This window comes from Vicia villosa, linkage group LG2, assembly GCF_029867415.1.
Source record: "Vicia villosa cultivar HV-30 ecotype Madison, WI linkage group LG2, Vvil1.0, whole genome shotgun sequence".
NCBI lineage: Eukaryota > Viridiplantae > Streptophyta > Magnoliopsida > Fabales > Fabaceae > Vicia > Vicia villosa.
In genome coordinates this window covers 177,113,076-177,135,501 of record NC_081181.1, presented here as the reverse complement: position 1 = coordinate 177,135,501, position 22,426 = coordinate 177,113,076, and the positions used below count along the sequence as shown (strand labels likewise).

Below are 22,426 nucleotides of genomic sequence, written 5' to 3'. Positions count from 1 at the left end.
AGCTTCTTCTGCTTCATTCTTGCATGGGTATCTCCAAGCTCTTTTTTGGCCTTAGAACGTGTCAACCTAATCATACAGGGAAAAACTATTTGGTTTAATAATGAGTTGCGAAGGGCAGTTGAAGACATCGCGATTGGTTGATGTCCTTTTTTGGAGACCTTCAATGGAAAGTGCCTTTTTTTACCTATTATAGTCGGGGGATTGAGTTTGTAATCGGCAGTAGAGGCTGCCACATACGCGTTTATGGCTTCTAAGGCCCAGTATTGGATGTTACATGATCATATATTGATAGGCAGTGCATTATATTGTACGAAACTTAATTTCAACATAGCTTTGGATCGTCTTAGTTACGTGATTCCATATTTTGACCTTATCAATTTTACTAGAAAGGATAACGTCCCTTATAAAGCACAACATGTTTTGGCGAGTTCCCTTTTTAGTAAAAATGTTCAGGATATAGAAGTAAAGTTTGAAATGGCCACGAGACAAAAAGCAATTTTTAGTTGTTTGCAAGCAGCACATGCTCAAGATTTTCTCCTTGCTATCCCTATTGACGGTCTACGCTAACATATGTCCCTTGTAGAGTATCGTACCATCTTTAAATACCCGCTTATGATTCTCTTACTTCCCGTTGAAGAGGTTTGTCCTATTTTCCGCAAGGCTTGCTTGGATACCTTTAGGGAACACACTATTCAATGCAAGGAGTTTCTAAAATTGAAATACCGAGATGACTTTGTTAGTGATGTCCTATTTGATATATTAGGCATTTAGAGGTATCTCTGAAAAAAGATGCTTCTGTGAATTTATTGACTGACCCATAAGAGGGGAGATCAACTCATATGCCAATAGATGTTTTGGTGTATGGATGAATAGAAGGGAAACATGCTTTTGTAGACTTAACTGTGATTTCCTACTAGTTGGACTGAGGACCGTAGGTTTTACTGTGGGACATACATCTCTCAAAGTCACTTCAAGTAACACTGTTAAGCATGAAAAAGCGTGTTCCGACAATCAACATGCTTTCATACCATTTGTCTTTGACACTTTTGGATTTCTAGCATCAAGAGCGGTGAATCTTTTACAAATAATGCAAAAGTTTATACATAACAAGATTGTGTCACCTAAGACAATGACTATAATTTTAAAAGGATTAATTTTACCATAAAAAAAGTAGCGGCAAAATTTATTGACCGCTTGCATGATATTTATGTATAATCTTCATTATAAGAAGGGAATATCTTAACACACTCATATAGGGTGAAAAATACTTATGAAAACCTCAAAATACCCTTTGCATGTGCATATCCGAACACACTTTTTTCAAATTTTCAAGATGTTTCGAATATGCACATCCGAACTGACCCTTTTCCCCAAATGTTTTATTATTTAAATGTTGAAATTAAAATATCATAGGTATTTTCGCATATGCATATCCGAAACCACCTAAAACAAATATTTCGGATATGCACATGCGAATTTTGCTCTAAATCTGTCATTTTTGTAAAAAACTTCATCATTACATTGATATAATTGGAGAAACAGACTAACTAAACTTGATACCATTTATCCGATAAAATGAATTGAAAATAACAATTACATAAAATATTCTAAAATACCATAATACAGTACAAGGGTTGTTCTGAAAGTGCGAAATGTATAAATATTACAGCACAAAGTATAAAATATAAAACATAAAACATAAAACATAGGCTAATGCTACTAAGTATGCATAATTCTAACCCCTTGTGACCTCCTCTACATCCTATAGCCCACGGTACTGAACTTCTCTCTGACCATCCTCTCAACTACGACACCGCCTCTGCACCGTCCCCCTGAATGATCCTTTTGTCCAATGCCTCTAGCCCAATCAAGTGTATCCGCTGACATATCGGCAAGACATCAGTGGCATGGTCATCCTCGACCTGCTGATTCTCCAAGAGTTCCTCATGAGATGGCCTAGGTGGACGCCCAAGAGCATCCGGTGTCATGGTAGGATGTGACATTTTAAAAAACCATGTCACATATCCCTCTACATAGTGCCAGTTCTGGGATGCCCTCATCCCCTGATACTCCTCTGGCACCAAATAATGCTCCCAATCCTGAAATATGTCAGTGAGAGTCCGACGTATATGGGTGTTCATGGGTGCAGGTCGACCCACGAACCCGCTGACCCAAACCGAACCAACCCATAAATTACCCGAACCCGTTCATTTACGGATATACCCAACCCAAACTGCAACAACGCATGTAGTTTTGGTTCGGGTATCTGGTTTGAGTTTTGCAACCCGCACACGCGTTGACCCAACCCATTGATGTTACATTAGTAATTTTTTATTTTTTACTATTATTTTAAAATAAAATAAAATTATTATCTCAGTATTAATCATAATTTTTCCCAAAATGCTTTATTCTCCACCAATAATACTACTAAATCAATGAGTTTACGTAATTCAAAGAATAAACGTTGTTTCTTTTTTTTTTGGTATCATTTCCAACTTACGTAGTTTATAAAAATAATGTGTCTTGTGAAATTTTATACTATTATCTATTGTTATGTCACGTTGATGAATATTATTATACATTATATGATGTGCTTCATCCATTTTGTGTGTTAGAAATGAGTATAAATGTATTGAATTGTGTTACAATATTTTTAAATTGAAAAAATTATTATTTTTTAATTTGAAACACAACTCATGAACCCAACCCATAAATGAACGGGTCAGTTCGGGTTGGTTTTGATAATGAAATTGCGGGTTAGACGGCGAACCCAACCCATTGAAGTTTGAACGAGTTGAGTAACGGGTTAGGCCAAATCCAATCCAACCTAACCCATGTACACCCCTGTCGGTGGGTAATGGTATCAAAAGCAGCCTCAAATGGAGATCTCGGTATCATATGCAAACGTCCAAACTGTCTCAGGCACTGTTCCGACAGATACCTGACCATGGTGTTTGTCCCACATGATAACCATCCGTAATATAATGAGATGCGGTTGAAGGAGACAACATGCCCGTAATCCCGAACTAGCGTCCAGTTTATGTCATCGTGAATAGTACGATCCAGGTACATCCGATATGGTGCCACTTTATGATTCTCCCTGTGGAGGACGTATCTTGCAGCCATAGGCATGTCGTTAGTATATAACGAATCAGGATCATAGCCATGAATGCGATGAAAGTAAGAGATGATCCAGCTCTGAAACATAAATACCAAAATATGTAAGTACAACTAAATAAATAAAAAACTGAATGTAATACGATTGAAATGAAAAGTATTGTGAGGAGTGTGCAAGAGCCAGACAACTACCTGGTCCTCTTGTTGCATGCTTCATTCAACTTCTGGTATAGGTATATGAAAATTGCGGCCCCCCAGTTCCACTCATTTGCTGCCGCAAATGGATCCATACCCAGATAATCTTCCATCCACTCAACCGCCTCAACTCGTTGTATCCGAGAATAGTTGAGTAACCTCCCTCTGATACGTAGGTGGAGCAGACAAGCCACGTCTTGAAGGGTGATTTGTTAACTCGCCAACAGGAAAGTGGAAAGAAGACGTCTCCTTGTGCCATTTTTCTACAAACGCACCCTGCATGTCTGGCTGATAGTAACATAACCAGTACAACATAAGCCACCAAGTCCAGGTCCATCAACAACATTGTTAAACCACTCTGCCTGCGGTTTAAATTGATCAAAGATTTTCCGTGCGTGGTTCACGGACTTAACGGGCAACCGTTCATGCAACAAAAAAAAACCTTAATGTTAGTTGTTAAACCCATATTTGTGAGTAAACCGTTTAAATGAAAAGTGCAAAAAAAGAACCTCCCCATCCCAAATATGTCGAGCGACATGCTCATGATAGTATATCAAGAGAGATGTGTCACAAGGCGCTCCAGGGTAGCTGAGGTTCGCTTCCTCCATTGCTGCATCCAATTGGGAAGCCTGTGTATCATGAACTTCCTCCTGAGTAACCTCAACATGCTCTGGGTGAACCCCTTCCTCAAGTACCTCAACATGCTCTGGTACCTCCTCCTCATGAGTAACCTGAACCTGCTCATGGGCACGAGATGATGACGTCCGATACAGGAGATTCCTCGGGACAGATGAGGACCCTGCAGGCGCTTCCTCATGGTAGACTTGACCCCGTCCCCGAGTCATTCCTTGTTGCGCAGCTATCAGGCCGAGCATAGGCTGTTTGGCTTGGTCTGTCTTGTCTTATTCGATCGGTCGGGGCCTGGTAATCTGTCATTTTCCCGAAAAAATTTGACTAGTTATTTAGAGGTAAAGGAATGAAACAGATTTGCAAAAAAACAACTCAGGAAAGATTTCGCAAGTGCATATCTGAAACTGGTTAGAGGAGATTTCAAAAATGAACTTGCGAAACAACCTGCAATCTGCCATTTTTGCAGAGCTACTGTTATTGCCCTAAGTCCTCCCAAAAATTGAATTTCGCACCAAAACACCAAAATTTTACTACTATAACATCAACATATACAATTTTATTGATTATAACTAACTTAAAAAATCAATTTAACAATTAAATGGTATAGAAAACTTACACAATGTTGGAGTTTTGAAGATGACTTGGAGATTCTTCAAAGGAGCTTTTGATACTTCAATCTCACTGAAGTTTGACTTCAAATGAGTAAAAAATGCAATTTTTTTTAAAAAATAAATTCTTTTGGGTGTCTTTGAATATGCATGGGAGTTGGAATATAAGTTTAATAACTTCGCACGGGCATATTCGAACTACATTTTTCTAAAAAAATGTGACTTCAGACATATATATATATATATATATATATATATATATATATATATATATATATATATATATATATATATATGCGAAGTCACTTTTAAAAAAAATTATGTTCGAATATACATATGCGAATTCTAGAAATATTTTAGGGTATGTGTTAAGATATTCCGATATAAGAATACTTATAAAATGAATATTACATTGAACAATTTAAAATCTTAAATCTATTTTCTAGTTTATTACGGCCCCCCTTTCTCTAGACACTTCTAAGCTCCATCCATCACTCTAGAACACCCAAATGTCATCCCGAAACGGTTCACGCCACATGCCATGTCGTTTCAACATAAGACCAAATTACACTTCACCACTTAACCTCTTGCCATTCATCAACCAACATCCGATTTAAAAACACACGTCCGATTCAATAACTACTCTTTTATACCCCAAAAGATACCATACAATTTCTGTGACCCTCAAACTACAAAACTTTTCATAACCGCAAAAATGACAGAATCACGTCCAATCCGTTTCGGCGTAATCGGCTGCGCCGACATAGCACGTAAACTCTCACGCGCCATCTCACTCTCTCCCAACGCTTCCCTCCACGCCGTCGGAAGCCGCTCTCTCGAAAAAGCCAAAGCCTTCGCGAAAGCCAACGGTTTCCCCGATGGCGCCAAAGTGTACGCCTCATACGAAGCGGTTCTCGATGATCCTGATGTTGACGCCGTTTATATGCCGTTGCCGACTAGCTTGCACGTGCGGTGGGCGGTTATTGCCGCTAAGAAGGGGAAGCATGTGTTGCTTGAGAAGCCTGTGGCTCTTAGTGCTTTGGAGTTTGATGAGATTGTTGAGGCGTGTGAATCCAGTGGAGTGCAGCTCATGGATGGTACTATGTGGATGCATCATCCTAGAACTGCGGCTTTGAAGGAGTTTCTCTCTGATGCACAACGGTTTGGTCAGCTTAAATCGGTATGTCAAGCTAAATAACATTCATATATGAACCACGAACCCATATAGTATGATACTAAGCATTGATGATAAAGTTTAAGAATATAAGAGCCGTTCAAGACTAGATTCTGTAGTTTTTCACTCATAATAATAATGATCTATATCATGGTTTTAAATTGTTGTCGCTGCGACACTCACACTGACATTTGTCATTACATTTAATTTATTATTATTATTTTAAATTTGTTACCGGCTAACACCATATGTCAGTCAGTGCAATTGCAGTCCAAATCAACAATATTGAGACAACAATTGTGGTTGCGGGTGGATTTCAATTTAAAACCATGATCAATATCAAATTTATGAGAGTACAAGGATTAGTAGATTAATTTCAGGATCCAAAGTACAAGGACTAGTAGCTTAACTACACCTAAGGATCCGAATGCAAAGCGGTGATAAAAACACTTAGTTATGTGCAATAAACAATCTTAAATAATGGTTTCATAAATTAGTTTTAAGCTATCTCGATCATTGATATAGATCATACTATTGATGTCCGTGACCTCGTGATGCACGGAATCCATTTCCATAAACTTAATATTGTTAGTTGTAAAATTCACTTGACTTAGTCCTTCAAATATTATTGTGTTATTTAGTCACTTAAATATGTAAAAGTAACAACTCATCTCTGAAAGTTACGTAAGTAGTTTTAAAGTATATAAAAGTTTGTCTCTAGCATTTGTCAGTATAAAACATCATGTACTAATATGACAGATTTGTATAAATTAGGAGAAAGAGTGATACTTGAGTCTTGAGATACTAATATAAATTGTAAGAACTATTTATTATAGAATAAGTAGGAGAAAGACTGAAAGAGTGATAGTTGAGATGCTGAAATGAGGATTTTCTCAAATTCACTCATAAGACTTCACCTATTAATCTTAAGCTGATGCGGAGTTAGTCTTTTATAAGGGCATTAATGTCTATATTAACAAGAGTCATCGCTAGTTTGACTCTTACAGCCGCTCTGTTCTATGTAGCAGCTGGATTTCCTTTTTTTTTTGGTTAAAAGAGCCTAGTGGCAAAACACTCATACACTAAGTGCGGAGATGAGAGGCATTAAAGGTTCAAACATGTGGCCCAGCATATCAATTATTCTTGTAGTCTTTTATCATTTGAGCCGCTCTTACAGGCATAGCAGTTGAATTTCAGTACCACATAAAACAGCCTTGTGCATTACCTATACTCAACCCCAATGGACTATTGATCTGGGGGGTTTTGTTAGGTATAAGAGTCATTCCTAGTCTTTAACATAAGCTTTTCAAATGTGGGAATTGTCATTTTAGCTATATAAATTATAGTGATTAGACAATTTATTCCACTAAATATATGAAGGTCAAGTTAATCCATGATACTAAAAATTGTCAATCAATTTAGTCCTTCCCCTAAGCCAATTCAATCAATTCTGTTTGATTTGGGTCACAATAGAGATCATCAGAAGGCTCAAACAAATATCTGAAAACACGCTTCAGTTGAGCGCGCCCTTAATCTTTACAACGTGCAAACTCAACATTACTTATACATTTGGATATAGAGGGACTAAATTGGTTTGCAATCATCAACTTCATGGACTAATTTATCATTTTGTAAATTTGCAGGATTTAATTGCCCTACCCTATAATATAGATAGCTAAAATGCTCATTTACTCATTTTCAAATAGTTGGTTTTTGACCAATAGTTACAAGTTTAAATTGGCTTATCCTAGATAGTGGTTCTGTCAAAAGAGAATTCTAGAGAAGAGTGAAAATTTTCCTGGTGAGAGTAAAGTAATGTTTCCATTTTGGCTTAAGATGAAAAAACAAGTACTGCTTTGTGTTGAGCTGTTTTTCGTCTGACACTGAAACCTCTGTTTGCCTGCCTGGAGTTTCTGTACTGAATGGTACTAGCAGTATTTGTTGAAGATGCATTGGTCTCTTTTCCCTTAGGTTTCTGTTTGTAAAGTATTAGGTTCATGTTCAATTAAACTAAAGTGTTCGATTCATTGTTGAACCTGAAATAACCAAAACTATGAGATTTTTGAGTCAACAGTAAGGCAGCTCCAAAATTTCCAAAATTAAGAACCAAAGCAGAATGCTAGATCCTAATCATGTCTCAGCAATGGCGTAGCTTCAGTTAGTGTATAAGTCGAAGTGAGAAAACTAATTTTTGTTATTTGTCAATTTGGCATCTTTCTTGTTAAGGTATTTCATAATTTTAATTATAGTTTATTAGCTTCAACATTATGTTTCTCGCTACTGTGTTACCGAGTCAACTATCTCATAATTCTAAATATTTATTTCCATAATATCTGTATATATTTCAATCACAATCTTAAACATTAAGTTTTCAATCAATAGATGTGATTCTGAATTATTCTCTTAAGATTATATCTTATGTTAGAAAATGTTATATCTTTTGCATAATGCATGTTCTTCACTTATACATAGTTTTGATTTGGGGTTGCACAGATTCACACCGTTTTTACATTTGGTGCTGATCCTGATTTTCTCGAGAATGACATCCGTGTGAAACCGGATCTCGACGCCCTTGGCTCCCTTGGCGATGAAGGATGGTACTGTGTTAGGGCGATTCTGTTCGCTAACAACTACGAATTACCTAAAACAGTATTAGCCTCTCACAAACCCGTGCTTAATAAAGCTGGAGTGATATTATCCTGTGGTGCTTCTTTATTTTGGGAAGATGGGAGAGTAGCAACTTTCTATTGCTCTTTCTTGTCTAACTTAACAATGGATATAACCGCTGTTGGAACAAAAGGAACACTTCATGTTCATGATTTTATCATCCCTTATGAAGAGAAGAAGGCATCATTTTATGCAGCTTCAGAATCAGGCTTTGATGATCTTGTCACTAAGTGGGGTTCAGAGCCGACCAAGCACGTAATCGAAAACGATCTCCCTCAGGAAGCTCTTATGGTAAGTGAATTCTCTCGGTTGGTTGCAGAAATCAAATTCAACAACTCGAAACCCGAGAAGAAATGGCCGACGATTAGTAGGAAAACACAATTAATATTGGATGCTGTGAAGACTTCGATTGATAGGGGTTTTGAGCCTGTTCTGATTCAAGAATGAATGTGTTTTTAATTTGTTCTTGAATGTGTTTTTAATCTGTCTTCACCCTGGAAACATGGTGTGTTTGTTGACTTTTTATGAAATAAACACTTATGTCATTCAACTTGAATAAATAGTTCTAAGTTGGAACAACTTCAATAACGGTTCCTGTAAATAGTATTAATTAAAGTATGAGAGAAAAAAAGTATTTTTCTCAGTGTAATCGTTTATCAGAAGTAACAGAAGTACATTATTGTCACAAAGTTACATCATCTTATCAACCGAACAGACAATGAATCACGCAAACATATGATTGATCAGTTGATCATACAACTAATCGACGAAGCACCAAAGTTTACACGACGACAATAAATATTAATACTTTTTTCTTTCATACTTTAATTAATACTATTAACATTACTTTTGATTTGATATTTTTAATGTTAAGTACATACAAATATATGACAATGGACTTTAATAAAAAAATTTATTTTTATTAAAAGTAGTTTCAATTTAATTGGTCCGCTAGTTTAATTATTTAAAATAAAAGGAATGTGTAGTTTTATTTGATTTCAGTATTTTTTTCATATTCAAATCAAATATTGAAATTTTACTTTTTGTTATTGAAGAATAGTGATCTATTTATTTTCTTTAAAAAAAATCAACATCTCTATTTTTTTTAATAGCAAAGTCAAAATTATATATTAATGATGAAAAATAACAAAGATAAAAATAGTCATGAGCATTAACAGTGCACTAAACTTGCACAACTGTCCCAGACAACATCTAAAAAGATTTTGCCTAATCGATAACATATTCTGAAGCAGCTGTCAGGAGAACACTATCACTTTAGAAGCTGTCCAGCTTTTTCAAATCCTAGAAAGCCCCTGGAGCACCGCTTCAGACATACTCTTTGACATGAGACAAGGTAATCATAGACATCTTTCACCGAGAAGCCACCTACCGGGTTTGGACTACAAACTCAAACATTCTCATGATCAAACCTCACCAATCCATCTAAGAGATTAATTAAAGATTCTAGAAGCTCCTCTTTCCAAACCCAGAGAGGAATCCTCCAAGAAAACCTTCAAACCTAAACACCCCACCCTAAACTATAAGAGAAATCACCAACCGGTTCTTTTACTCAGAGACAAGAAATAAAGACTCAAAAGAAACATTCAACGGGGTTGTACAAATCAAGACATCATGCCAAAACCTAGTCAGTTGCCCGTCCCCGAGCCTCTTGACACAAGAGACAACAAATCAATCAGACTTTACATCAAAAGGAGACCTAAAAAGAAAAACTTTTCTGCACCACTGAGAAACACTCGAAAGACCCCCAACCCTACACTGTAATGATGAACAAAAGCCATGAAATTCGTACCTTATTGAGCAATTATCTCTCCACAATAAAGGTACATTCATAAGAATTCTTCACCTCAATTTACTTAACAAAGCAAGTTAAAAAACCTAAGATCCATGACACCTTAACCACCAACCGTTTGTTCTTATACACATCTTTCAACTTCACCCGAGTAACCTTATCACCACCTTTAGAACCCCTCATAGAAAACGCCTCTGTAAACCAACCAACTTCGGCTAGATTGTAACCAATATCTTCATAAAAGACAAAAAGAACTCCTAGACTTAAACTTTGGTTTACTGCAGTATTATTTTGAACCTCTCTAGGCTGTGAAACCTAGATAAGAAGGTATTAATTTTCCACCTTTTGAGGATCTTGTTTTCCTCAGCAGAGATTCTGTTTATGATTTCCCTATCAGAAGATGAAGGAACTGTTTCTCCAGCACTCTCTTGGAATCTTTAAATGACAAGAAGTGACAATCTCTTTATTTGAGTAACTTGTATGTCCCCAACATGCTTTTGTTTGATAACAAATGACAATCTCTTTATTTGAGCAGCTTGTATGTCCTTTAGATATCAATTTTTACCTTCACAATAAGAGGCAGCCTCTCAGGTTTTTTCCCTAGCAGAGCAGCTTTTGTGAACTCCATAATTTACATCCAATCAGGTAGAGCTCTGAATTCGTTATTTCAACATGTGACATCTCTTTATTTGAGAAGCCTGTTGCGACTTCGTCAACTTTTCGATCAAATGGTATATCTCCGGTATGTTCCCTTCAAAGAAGTTTGTTGTGAAATCTTTATCCCTGACATGTGGCATCTCTTTATTTGAGAAGCCTATTTTGCAATCTAACCTGCCTGCATCTGTTTTGAAGATCCCCAGTAGAGTTATTGATTCTTAATTCCTAGAAAGTGGCAGTCCCTTTAGCGGAGACATCTTGTATTTGGTCCTTTTCCAAGTGGAAGACTTGGTTAAAGAAGAAACTGTGACTTATTTTTGGCAGATGCCTATAGATTTGGGAAGACTTTTCTTATTCCTAGCAAGTGGCAGTCCCTTTAGTGGACACAAATTGTATTTGCTCCTTTTTCGAGGTGGAAGACTTGGTTAAAAAAGAAACTGTGACCCATTCTTGGTTGATGACCATAGATTTGGGAATTTTCCCTAATTCCTAGCAAGTGGCAGCCCCTTTAGCGGAGACAGCTTGTATTTTGTCCTTTTTCAAGTGGAATACTTGATTAAAGAAGAAATTGATCCCTATTCTAATAGTGGAGGCTTATTATAAATTCAACTTGGTTTGTTATTTGAAAGGTGTTTGTCTCCTTATATGAGAATCCTGTTGTGATCCAGTAAATCTTTTATCCCCAACAAATGGCATCTCTTTATTTGATAAGTCTGTTGTGCATCTAACCTGCTCACATATCTGTGAGAGTCTCCAACAGAGTTATTGATTATCTTCAGCAAGTGGCTATCCATTGTAAAGTTTATTGTTACCCCTTTCAAGTGAAAGACTTGATTAAAGAAGAATATGAGACCTATTCTAGGTGGAATGCCAGAAGTAGTGGAAGCTTGATATCATATCAACTTTTGTTTACCATAAATTGGTAGTAATTCATCGTTCCTCATTGCCTACTTAGAAGGTTCTTCCCCAGTAGAGCTACTGAAGTTCCTTTTGAGATTTCCTTGTGGAGTCCATATTCTTTTCATTTTTTCGCTATCTATCCAGGGTGTTATCCTTAATAGAGTTGGTGACTCCTTTGCTCTCCGAATTTATTATTTGTTGGAGTTGGTATATCTTTTTGCTGCTTGCATTGTTAAGTTTTTCTTATTGGAACCTTAGTTTGTTATTTATTCTCTAACTGTGCTTTGGCTCAATTCTATGCATAATTATCCTCTGAGTCGATTCGTTTCCCAATGATTTATTTTCCTGGTAAATCTCCTCTGTCTCCAGCAGTTTCAAGTCGTAGTTTTGTCTACGCACTCTTTCCATCTCTCGTGGAATTTTATATTCCCCAATTGGATCTCTTCTTGTTGCTCCCCTGCAGAGTTTCTGGTTCCTTTTCTAAGTTTCTCCACCAGTAGTTCTTCTTCTGTGGCATCATTTCCTATAGAGTTGAGAGTTTTGCTTATGCATTCATATCATATCATAAACATTTTTGCGATATCTTAGGGCAAAAAATTGTGTATTCTGTATTTAAGTTTCTTCAATCACGTCGAGACAAAGATTTCAATCTTCGTATCTCCATTTATAAGAAACTTAAATAGGGGCATCTGTCATACCCTATTTTTTATCCCTGAGATCCCACCTATAACATCATTTGCATTGCCTCATAAATCATTCATTCAAATGAGCTCCTAAGGCATGAGATCAAATGACTCTTGGCATTAGGATTTTTCTCTATATAATGAGGTTGTTACTTTACTTAACTGGTTCTTTCATCACTCTTGGTATAAAACTAGGGTTTTTCATCAAAATTCCTCAAAAACAGGTGCATCAGGGTTTCACTTGTGTGTGCTTAAGGTTTCATCATGTTTTCAACTGAGAATGCTTTTGATCTAGGGTTTTGATGCTTCTCAATATGTCAAGTCATCTCTTCATCAATGTGCACTCAAAGGCAAGAGAATTAGGGTTCACTACTCATTGTACTTGAGCATTGGTGATGGTACTTCAACTAAAGTTAATTGAGGAATTGCTTTTGTGTTAAGGTCATTAATGGAAGAAGAAATTTGTCAAGTCAAAGATGAGTTGGTGACTTCTTTGTGATCAAGGTCTTATTGTCAATTCAATTACTTGTTGCTTGCAAGTTGATTTAGACTCATTATGGTGAAGTATTCTTTCAAGTGTGTTATGAATTCAATATTTCCAAATGATCAAGTAGCATGATTCAAGGTATTGGTCTATAAATTCTTTATGTGAAATTATGACACTTACAACACATGCCAACACATGCCAACACAGTTGTCTCAATAACTCGTGATGTTAAGACATATGTTACAACATCTGGAAACAGACCAGACATATCGGACTGAAATTGATACTGAATTTAAATTGTAGTATGACAAATAACACAGAGAATTGTTAACCCAGTTCAGTGCAACAATACCTAATCACGGGTCTACCAAACCAGGAAGGAAATCCACTATGACAATAATAATTCAAAGCCTAAACAGTCCCAGTTTACTACTTCTCACTTAATCACTATCTTGTGCAACTTCTATCTAGAAATCGACATCTGGATATAAGAAATCACCATCTCACTTCCTAAATCACCTTAGGGATATCTAACAGTCCCAATCCCAATGACTTTATCAAGAATAACCCCATAAGAAGATTACACTTCCAATACAAAAACTCAAACTCTCTTGCTTAAAAGCTTCAAGAGTGAGAACAATAACTTGACAAACTGTCAAGTAACAATTAGTCTACCACATAGTATTAAAAGATACATGAGTGACTTATAAACTACACAAGAGACTCTCGAATCTACAACTCAAGACTTCCCCTAATTTTAAAATTGTGAAAAACTTAAATTGCATTAGGTCTAGGATTCTCTTTAAAGAGTCTTCAACAATCCATAGGCTTCGAAACCTTTACTCAAATATTACTTGATCCACAATCTGGGAGATGCACCAATTCTGCAGAGAAATATTTTTGAATCTCGGAACCAATATTCAAGTTTCCTAAATTGTCACAATATACCATTTTAGAAACTTTTAATTCTATTGGAGATTTGATTCAACAGTTCTAGATTAAATCTTCTTGACCTGTGCAAATCATTGAGATATATCTGAAAGAAATATCACAAAATCAAATCAAATCTGTCAAGATTTAAAATAGTTTGTACTGATGTGCTGGTTCAGCATGTCAAAACATCTGTCTTCAATGTAAGCTCATATTTTGTTGTATCAGTTTGATCAAGATGTTATGACATCTTGCTTAACATCTTTCAAAAATCATGTTTTAGAAAAATTGTTGTCAATCCTAAAACCATGGTACTAACAATCTTTCCCTTTGGCAAATTTTGGCTAAAACAACCTAGGACCAAACAAACTGGAGAGAAGAATAAAACTACAAGGAAAACTGCACAAAAATTGTATCAAGGATACATCAATTACACAAATACAAGCTACATGTTAACCATGTAAACTTTATACATGAGAAAGAATATAAATGATACTCGCCCTAAAACACAATCCTAAGTTACCATCTTGAACTTTCTAGGTGAAAGCCCACAGCTCTAGAAAACCAACCTAGGCTCAGGATATTAGAAGAACATGCAAAAAAAGTAGCACACATAACACAGAGTATAAGACACACCTATGTTTATAACTCGAAACACAATACACCACTCAGTATGTTCGAACATTCAACATGACATCTTGTAAACAAAACCACAACAGAAGTAGCAACAGAAGTAGTAACAAACTAAGACTCAAAACTCACATGACAGACAATCATGCTCCCCCTAAAATTGTTGCATACGTCAAGAAACAATACTAGACTCAATGTCATTTCTCTCCCCCCTTTTTAGCCAAAAATTGAGTAGAAAGAAACTGACACAAAAGAAATTAAAAAATCAAAAGAAGCAAGAATTGATTCAAGACATATAAAAGAAGACTCAAAATGACTCAATAACTTGATGCAGGACTAATAGCACCAAGCTGACTCAAAACAAATAGTGTCACCCAACCAGGACTAACAAAAACTGAAAGAAGAAGAAGAAGAGAGAAAAAAATGAAAAAAAACAGACTTGACACAAAGAGACAAAAACAAACAAGGGAAACAAAAAATCTAAACAGAAAACACACCCCTTTTTTTGAATATCTCTCTCTCTCTCTCTCTATATATATATATATATATATATATATATATATATATATATATATATATATATATATATATATATATATATATATATATATATATATATATATATATATATATATATATATATATATATATATATATATATCCCAAAATCTAATTTTAGTCCCCCCGAACATTTTTCAACAAAGAATCGTCCTCAAAATGTTTTCTGCCCTTATTTTTCGTCCCTGTCGTCTATTTCACTTAATGAATGCTTACGTGGAAGATGATTTGAGTTTTTTCTAAATAATTGGTAACTTTTTAATTTCCATGTGTGTAAAACAATTACAAGTCATTAATCCAAATTATTTTCTCTTTATAATATCAGCTTCTTCCCATTTGTGCCCTAATTCCCCTTTGTATTTACCAGTAGGGATGACAAGCAGACCCAAACCCGCAGGGCCCACCCTCATCCAATCCCGAGTCAACGGGTGAAAACCCAAGTTGACAGGATTTGGGTCTGGGTTCGGGTGCCACCCGATATTTCGGATGCGGGTTTGGGTAGTGTGAAACCCACACCCGAAACCCGAAATCACACCCGTTTATATATATATATATATATATATATATATATATATATATATTTAAATTTATAAATATATATATATATATATATATATATATATAATATTGTGGAAAGTTGTAGGAAAATTGTATTTTATGTATTTTGTTGCGGGTTCGGGTTTGGGTGAAAAAACCCGAACCTAACGGGTGTGGGCATGGGTGTTATTTTGCCACCCGAAAAATATTTGGGTTTGAGTGTCGATTTCGGGTGCGGGTTTGGGTAGTGTGAAACCCACACCCGACCCGACCCGTTGCCATCCTTATTTACCAAGCGCAGCTTCCATACACACAAAGATCAGTCGTAGTCATCAAAGCAAGTCATTAATGTCGTCTTCCATAAATACTACAGTTGTGAAGCAAGAATGGTTTCATATGTCTACAAGAGTGGGCGCAATAAAGGGAGGCTCTACTGGAGATGTCCTTTTTGGCAGAGTGAAGAAACCTGTGGCTTATTAATATGGGATGAATATTTGGTTGAAGAAGATGGTAATGGTGTTGAACTGGTAGTTGTCAAGGAATTAGAGACGGTTGAACTGTTGAGGGAGTTGTATGAAGGTTCCAAGAAGAAGAATATGAAGCTGCAAGCGAAGTTGAGAGCTGAGGTATGGTCACTTCTAAAACATTGACATAGGTGGTCTAAATTTTGGTATAGTTTGGATCATTGCTGACACAGTTTGCCTTAATTTTGGCATAGTCTGGTCTAAAAGATTGACATAATTTGGCCTCAATTTTGGTATAGTCTGGCCTAAAAGATAGACATAGTTTGGATTCAATTTTCCATAGTCTGGCCTAAAATATTGACATAATTTGGCCTCAATTTTGGCACAATTTAGCCTCAATTTTGGCATACAACAATTTGAGGTTAATATGACAACAAAATGACATTAAATTGATTCTTTGAAATATAACACCCAAAATGATCCAATACATGGTCTTATATTGTATCCTAATCAAAATTACAAGTCACTGCTCATGCATGTAGCATAACCAAAATATATAGTAATTCTTCAATTTTCCATTATAGATACAACTTAAAATTTTTAAAATACAAGTCACTGATCAGAAATACAACAAAATATTCAAATTCCAGCCTCATTGAGTCAAGCCTTTATGAATTTCCTCCCAACTTTTTCATACCCCTCTTCTTGATGGGTTGTTCTGAGGTATCCTCTTCAGTGAATACAACTGAATCTTCAGGGTGTCTTCCAGGCCCTTGATGTTTTTTTTTGACATATGTGTCTTTGACTCTTCCTGGTATGCACCACAACAGTTGTGACTTGTTTCTTCCTTGGAGACATAGAATTAACCTACAGGTAATTAAACAACCATGATCAATATTACATGACAAAAATAAGAAAATCATGCTAGCAGGTTTATTCAGACTTACATGATTACTGCTAGTTTCCTTGACATTTCTTGGAGGTTTGAATGATTTGGAAGTTTTGACTTTTGGTTCAGTCCCATAAAAGGTTCTTATACCAGATGTCTTTGAAGGGCCTTAGTTTTCAGCAGTCTATTGTTTGATAGGGCTTAAGTCAACATTGAGTGGTAGAATGTCAAGAATGGTATCCTCTTCATTGTTGATATCATTAAGAATTGCTTCAAGTATATCCATATCTATTTCATTAAGGTATCCTCCTATATCTGGACTTTGTGCCTCCTTGAAGAGCTTTTACACTAGTTTTGCTCAAAATCAAAAATATTATTTCCTAAGGAAGAATGATTTACTCAAGATAAAAACGAACTCTAAGTAAATTTACCATAATGCCCTTCACCTGGAACAATTTCCTCACTAAAATGAAGAACGCTCTCAAAGCACCATGGCTTAAAATATGCGAGAGAAAAAGAAGTAATTTTAAGAGAGATTGAGAGAAAGAAGAATATGTGATATTCACGTTTATAGTCCAATAGATGATCCATTTTAGGAAAACAATCCATGGGCAAAATAAATGATCTTATCTATTAGCTAATCGATTAGGTTCATGCAATAATCAATTATTGCTTCCCAACATGGAATGTTTTGATAGAGATTTGTTATCATTCATTAAGACACTGCAATAATTTATCATGGACTTAATTCCCCCTCATCTAATCGATTAGTGTAACACCTCATTTCCCCATCGTTATATTAAATAAATAATCAAACTAATTAAAAACATCAAACAACATCAAATAGGATGCTACATTCATAACCATCATACAAGTTGCTCAAATATTTAAAAAAGATACATAACACGTTAGTACGGATGAACCGATTCCACAATCACCATATTTTTCAAACTTCAGTTTATTAACGCAACGAAAATAGTTCATGCACTGTGTTCAATCATCTTCAATTAGGACTTTCAAGGGTTGTAACGTGGCTTGGTTCACGGTTTAAGAAACAAAGGATAAAAGCTCAAAATTTGATTGTACCCACCCCTCTTCGTGATGATCTTCAGTCCTAAGCTCAATTAATTCAACTTATGCATTCGTGTTCCAAGAGACTTTTGGATTTGCACCTTCGATAATGATGATGGTTTGCAAGCAAAGAGAACTTTTGAGATGGCAGTCACTTCTTCCTTTTGGTAGTTCAGGAATTTATCGACTTCTCTTTTTTCATCTTTTTGATATCCCTAACTTTTGCCTGAACTGTCTATTTTGAGCTTACAGTCAGCGGGATGCCTTGATTTTTGCCTAAGTCTTCTTTTTGATTTTTTGACTTAGCAGACTTTTCTTTGTATGTATGTTTTTCATCATTTTTTTTTGAAAGATATTGACTGCCTTAATTAATGATTGATGAACCATCATTGGCTTTTGATCGATATCTCCAACACTTTTTTGATGTGTGCGGATGAACGCTTGTGATTGAAACCTTTGTTGGAATGTGTACTGAATGATTCTCTTAAAATAGAATGCACAACCGAATTAACTGAGAACTACCCTGCCCTAGGTTATGATCAAGGGTTTTTAATTTGTTCAAGAAAGAAACTTCTACTTCTTAGGCTCAAAGGGGTTGACGAGGGATTAACATCCTTATATCTCCACTGTTTGGGAATTGAAACAATGCCTGTACATCATCAGCATAGTCGCTCAAAAGCATACTGTATGAGGTTGCGGTATCGTTTTCGTCATCCTCCCTTAAAAGGCTTACAGCTTAGCAGGAGTTGAATATCACAAAACACATGCAAAGTAAAGACATAATTTAAAATGAGTGATAGCGAAATAATGTATTCAAGACAAACATATGCAATGCACTGATGATAATTATTAAAATAGATAATGTCTATCATGATTCGAATGTTTAAACAAACAGAATAAAATTTGCGCATGAAAGTAAATCTAATGATTAAAAGTTCATCCACTTAGACATTAATCAGTCTTGTCGTGATTAGGCATAGGAGCGGTGATCACCACAGGAGTTCTCGGATGGTTGAATTCAATTTCTTCAGCATCGATCATGTCTTGAATTTTGTTTTTCAATGACCAGCAGTTATTTGTATCATGACCAGGACTATCAGAGTGATATGCACACCTCACATTAGGATTATAGCTACGAGCAGAAGTACTAGGATTCTTAGGGGGATCCTTTAAAGTGATCAGCTCCGACTTTAGTAGGTGTTGTAATGCTTGAGCCAATGACATATTGATTTTTGTGAATTGACGCTTAGGTACATCTGACTTGCGTTTTTGTTGTGGAACTGGTGTAGAGATCAGAATTGTCCCCACAGTTTGGTCGTGTTCATTGCGGCCTTTCTGATTGTGCACAGCATTGTTCGTGGTGAGCGGAACGGGTCATACATTTGGACCATATGTGATAGAGGGCGTCAGAGCAAATAGACCATATATATTGAGGGACATCAGAACTAGTCGTACATTTAGACCTTGTCTGTTGAAGGATGTCAGAACGAGTTATTCATTAGACCATATCTGCAGAGGAATGTCAGAACGAGTCATACATTGGACCATATCTGAGGAGGAATATCAGAACGAGCCATACATTAGACCATATCTGAAGAGGAATAGCAGAACGAGTCGTAGATTAGACCATATCTGTTGAGGAATAGCAGAACGAGTCGTACATTAGACCATATCTGTTGGGATGTCAGAACGAGTCATACATTAGACCATATCTGAGGAAGGATATCAGAACGAGTTATTCATTAAACCATATCTGAAGGAGAATACCAGAACGAGTCATACATTAAACCATATCTGATGAATAATGCCAGAACGAGTCATACATTAGACCATATCTGACTGAAAATACCGGAACGGGTCATACATTAGACCATATCTGATAGAGAATATCGGAACGGGTCATACATTAGACCATATCTGATTGAGAATGCTTGCTTGTTAGAGTCGATGAGTTATTTGACGAAGTTGTGGAATGTAAAAAGGCTTGTCAGAATGAATCTCCAGCTCGATTATATCTGAGAGGAATGATTGTCAAGGCGGAACCTGAAAACAAAGTTAGAAATATGCAATGTCATGAATACAAATGAAATGTTTTCAAGGATCTTTAAGGAATTTAGTTAGCAACATTGGAAAGTGATTTGGTCGCATATTTGTTTGAAGAATTCTGACTCTTGTCTTTGAACATTCTTCTTTGAGAATCAAGCTCACCATATCGAGAGGGTCATCGCCTCTGATTCAGGATACTTCTGAATTTGAAGATACATGGCCAAAGGAAAATAAATCCTCTTGCCCCTTGCTAGGTACTGAGTCTTTGAATTGGAAGGTGTGTGACAAGAGGAAAATAAATCCTCTTGCCCCTTGATTAGGAAATCAGTCCTTGATAGGAGTCCCTGAAATTGTGCGCCCTAAATCCCTAAGATCCTTGAAAGGGTTAGTTAAATCATGTTATGCTTATGATGTCATGATGTCATGATGTCATGCGAATGCAGTTCATTAGGCATAGTGTGAGATAGTAAGGACAAACAAGTCATTTCAACAAAACCTGCGAGGAAACGAAGGTTAGTAGCAAACACCAACAAGTCACGCAAGTCACATAATTTTTGGCTTTAGGCTTGCATGGAGTCTGATCAGGTGTCCTTCCCAAGGGTATTTCTATGGATAAGGAGATTTCAGCAACGGGTTCTACAAGTTATCCAGATTTGTCAGCCCTTCTAAAGCACCCTCGGACATGATGCATTTGCACCATGCAATGATACTTTGAGAAAGAACCTATCCAAATTGTAGCATCGGGTAGCGACTAGTTCTTAACATTTGTCAAGAGTAGTCCCCCCACTACGTTCCTAAAGGCCAGGATGGGTTAAGGGTAACTAAAGGTCCTTGAGCTCCGGCGCACCCACAGACACATACATAGACCTCCCTCATTTGAGAAAGGTGTGCATATGCTATGGAGTCCTAACTCAAGCGTGAACTTCATATTGACTCATCTCCCACATATGTGAAAGAGGTCGCCATGACTATGCCACTCCTAACCTTAAGTGTTCTTGAATCCGGGAATAGGATTCGTCCTTCAGTTTTCCCAAAACGCCCCTTAAAAATAAAACAAACAAAGCAGACAATAGAAAACATTTAAGTGAATCCTAAACTTTTATGGTAACCCCTATTTTATCGAACTTTATCCCCAGCAGAGTCGCCAGTTCTGTAATACGGTGAACTGACTTTTATAATTGAAAATGTGCGGTAAAGCAAGAGCCGCCACCGTCTTTTATTTTATCCAAACAAGTTAGAAAGGCTAAAAGAAACAGGAAAAAACCTTTTTAAAAGAAAACGGGTTCGGGGGGTAATTATGCAAAGGGAAGGTGTAAGACACCATTTGCATCCATGGCTTTCCATGGGCTCTTAATTGCTTTGCTCTTTGTTTTTTCAGAAAAGTAGAAGTTCAGAAAAGTAGAAGAAAATGGTAGGGACTTTAGCTCGTGAATGAGCGTAGCCCTTTTGAAGAATTATGAGAAAGAATATAACAAAGGTTTAGAGAAAGGCAAAGCAATTAGGGGCAATTACCTTAAACTTAGATGATAGGTTTCTTTTAGCCTTTCAGGATGAAAGGGTCTATCCATGCCATGAGAGGGCAGGAAGCCTTTCGTTTGGATGTAGAAGGGTCATCGCTTTATCGTTCGCCATAAGACTGACCCATGCCATAGAGAGGCAGGTAGTCTAAGGGAAGGATCACAATAGCCTTTCGTAGGCAGCCAGAGGATACCTCAGCCTTTCGTAGGCAACTTCCGAGGGACTAGATCATATTAGTGTATCGAAGGCAGCATCATTAGGGATCATGATCTTAATCGAGGCAACATGGCTGAGGTATCCTCGTATTCGAGGGACTGGCTATTCTGCAAAAAAAACACAAGGCAACAAGGCAGCAGGCAACAGGCAACAGAGAGGTTTACCCAAAAGTGTGCGTGTGTGCACCAATCACGTGGTCAGATTCAGATATTTATCTTATAGTTAAGTGATTCTAATTGAATTAATAAGTTGCACTCCCTAGGGTTACTAACCACAACAATTGATAAACAAATAGAATTAGAGCAAATACGGGGAAGGGGAAATGAAACCAGCGGGATAGTAATATTAATAAGTCTAACACAAGTAATAATCAAGACCAGGGTTTAGGGTTACCGATACTCGAGGCTTTGGCAATTGGCAAACCCTGAAAAGGTTGAAAAACAAAAATAGGGTGAGCGCATTATCGGTTCGGAGGCAAACATTACTAACCCTAAAAATAAAAAGATAAAAGGAATTAAAATAAATAAATAAAAGGCACTTAGCTTTGAATTTGATCTGATATGGTTGACAGTCGGAGGAAGCCTCGAGCATTGACTCTGACCATCTGAGAATTGACAGAAGATAATAGGACAAAGTAAG

At 36.5% G+C, this 22,426-nt stretch overlaps 1 protein-coding gene across 1 annotated transcript; it reads left to right on the top strand.

The window, feature by feature from the left end:
* Positions 1-5,048: 5,048 nt before the first annotated feature.
* Positions 5,049-8,951, top strand: LOC131653072 (uncharacterized oxidoreductase At4g09670-like). Its single transcript, XM_058923111.1, has 2 exons — positions 5,049-5,730; positions 8,218-8,951. Exons 1-2 carry the CDS (start codon positions 5,266-5,268, stop codon positions 8,836-8,838), a joined length of 1,086 nt encoding a protein of 361 aa, XP_058779094.1. The 5' UTR covers positions 5,049-5,265; the 3' UTR covers positions 8,839-8,951.
* The last annotated feature ends 13,475 nt before the right edge of the window (positions 8,952-22,426 follow it).

Coding starts and splice junctions, on each gene's coding strand:
- LOC131653072 (XM_058923111.1), top strand. CDS start 5,266: ATGACAGAATCACGTCCAATCCGTTTCGGCGTAATCGGCTGCGCCGAC. Junction 5,731..8,217: donor GGTTTGGTCAGCTTAAATCG/GTATGTCAAGCT, acceptor GGGGTTGCACAG/ATTCACACCGTTTTTACATT.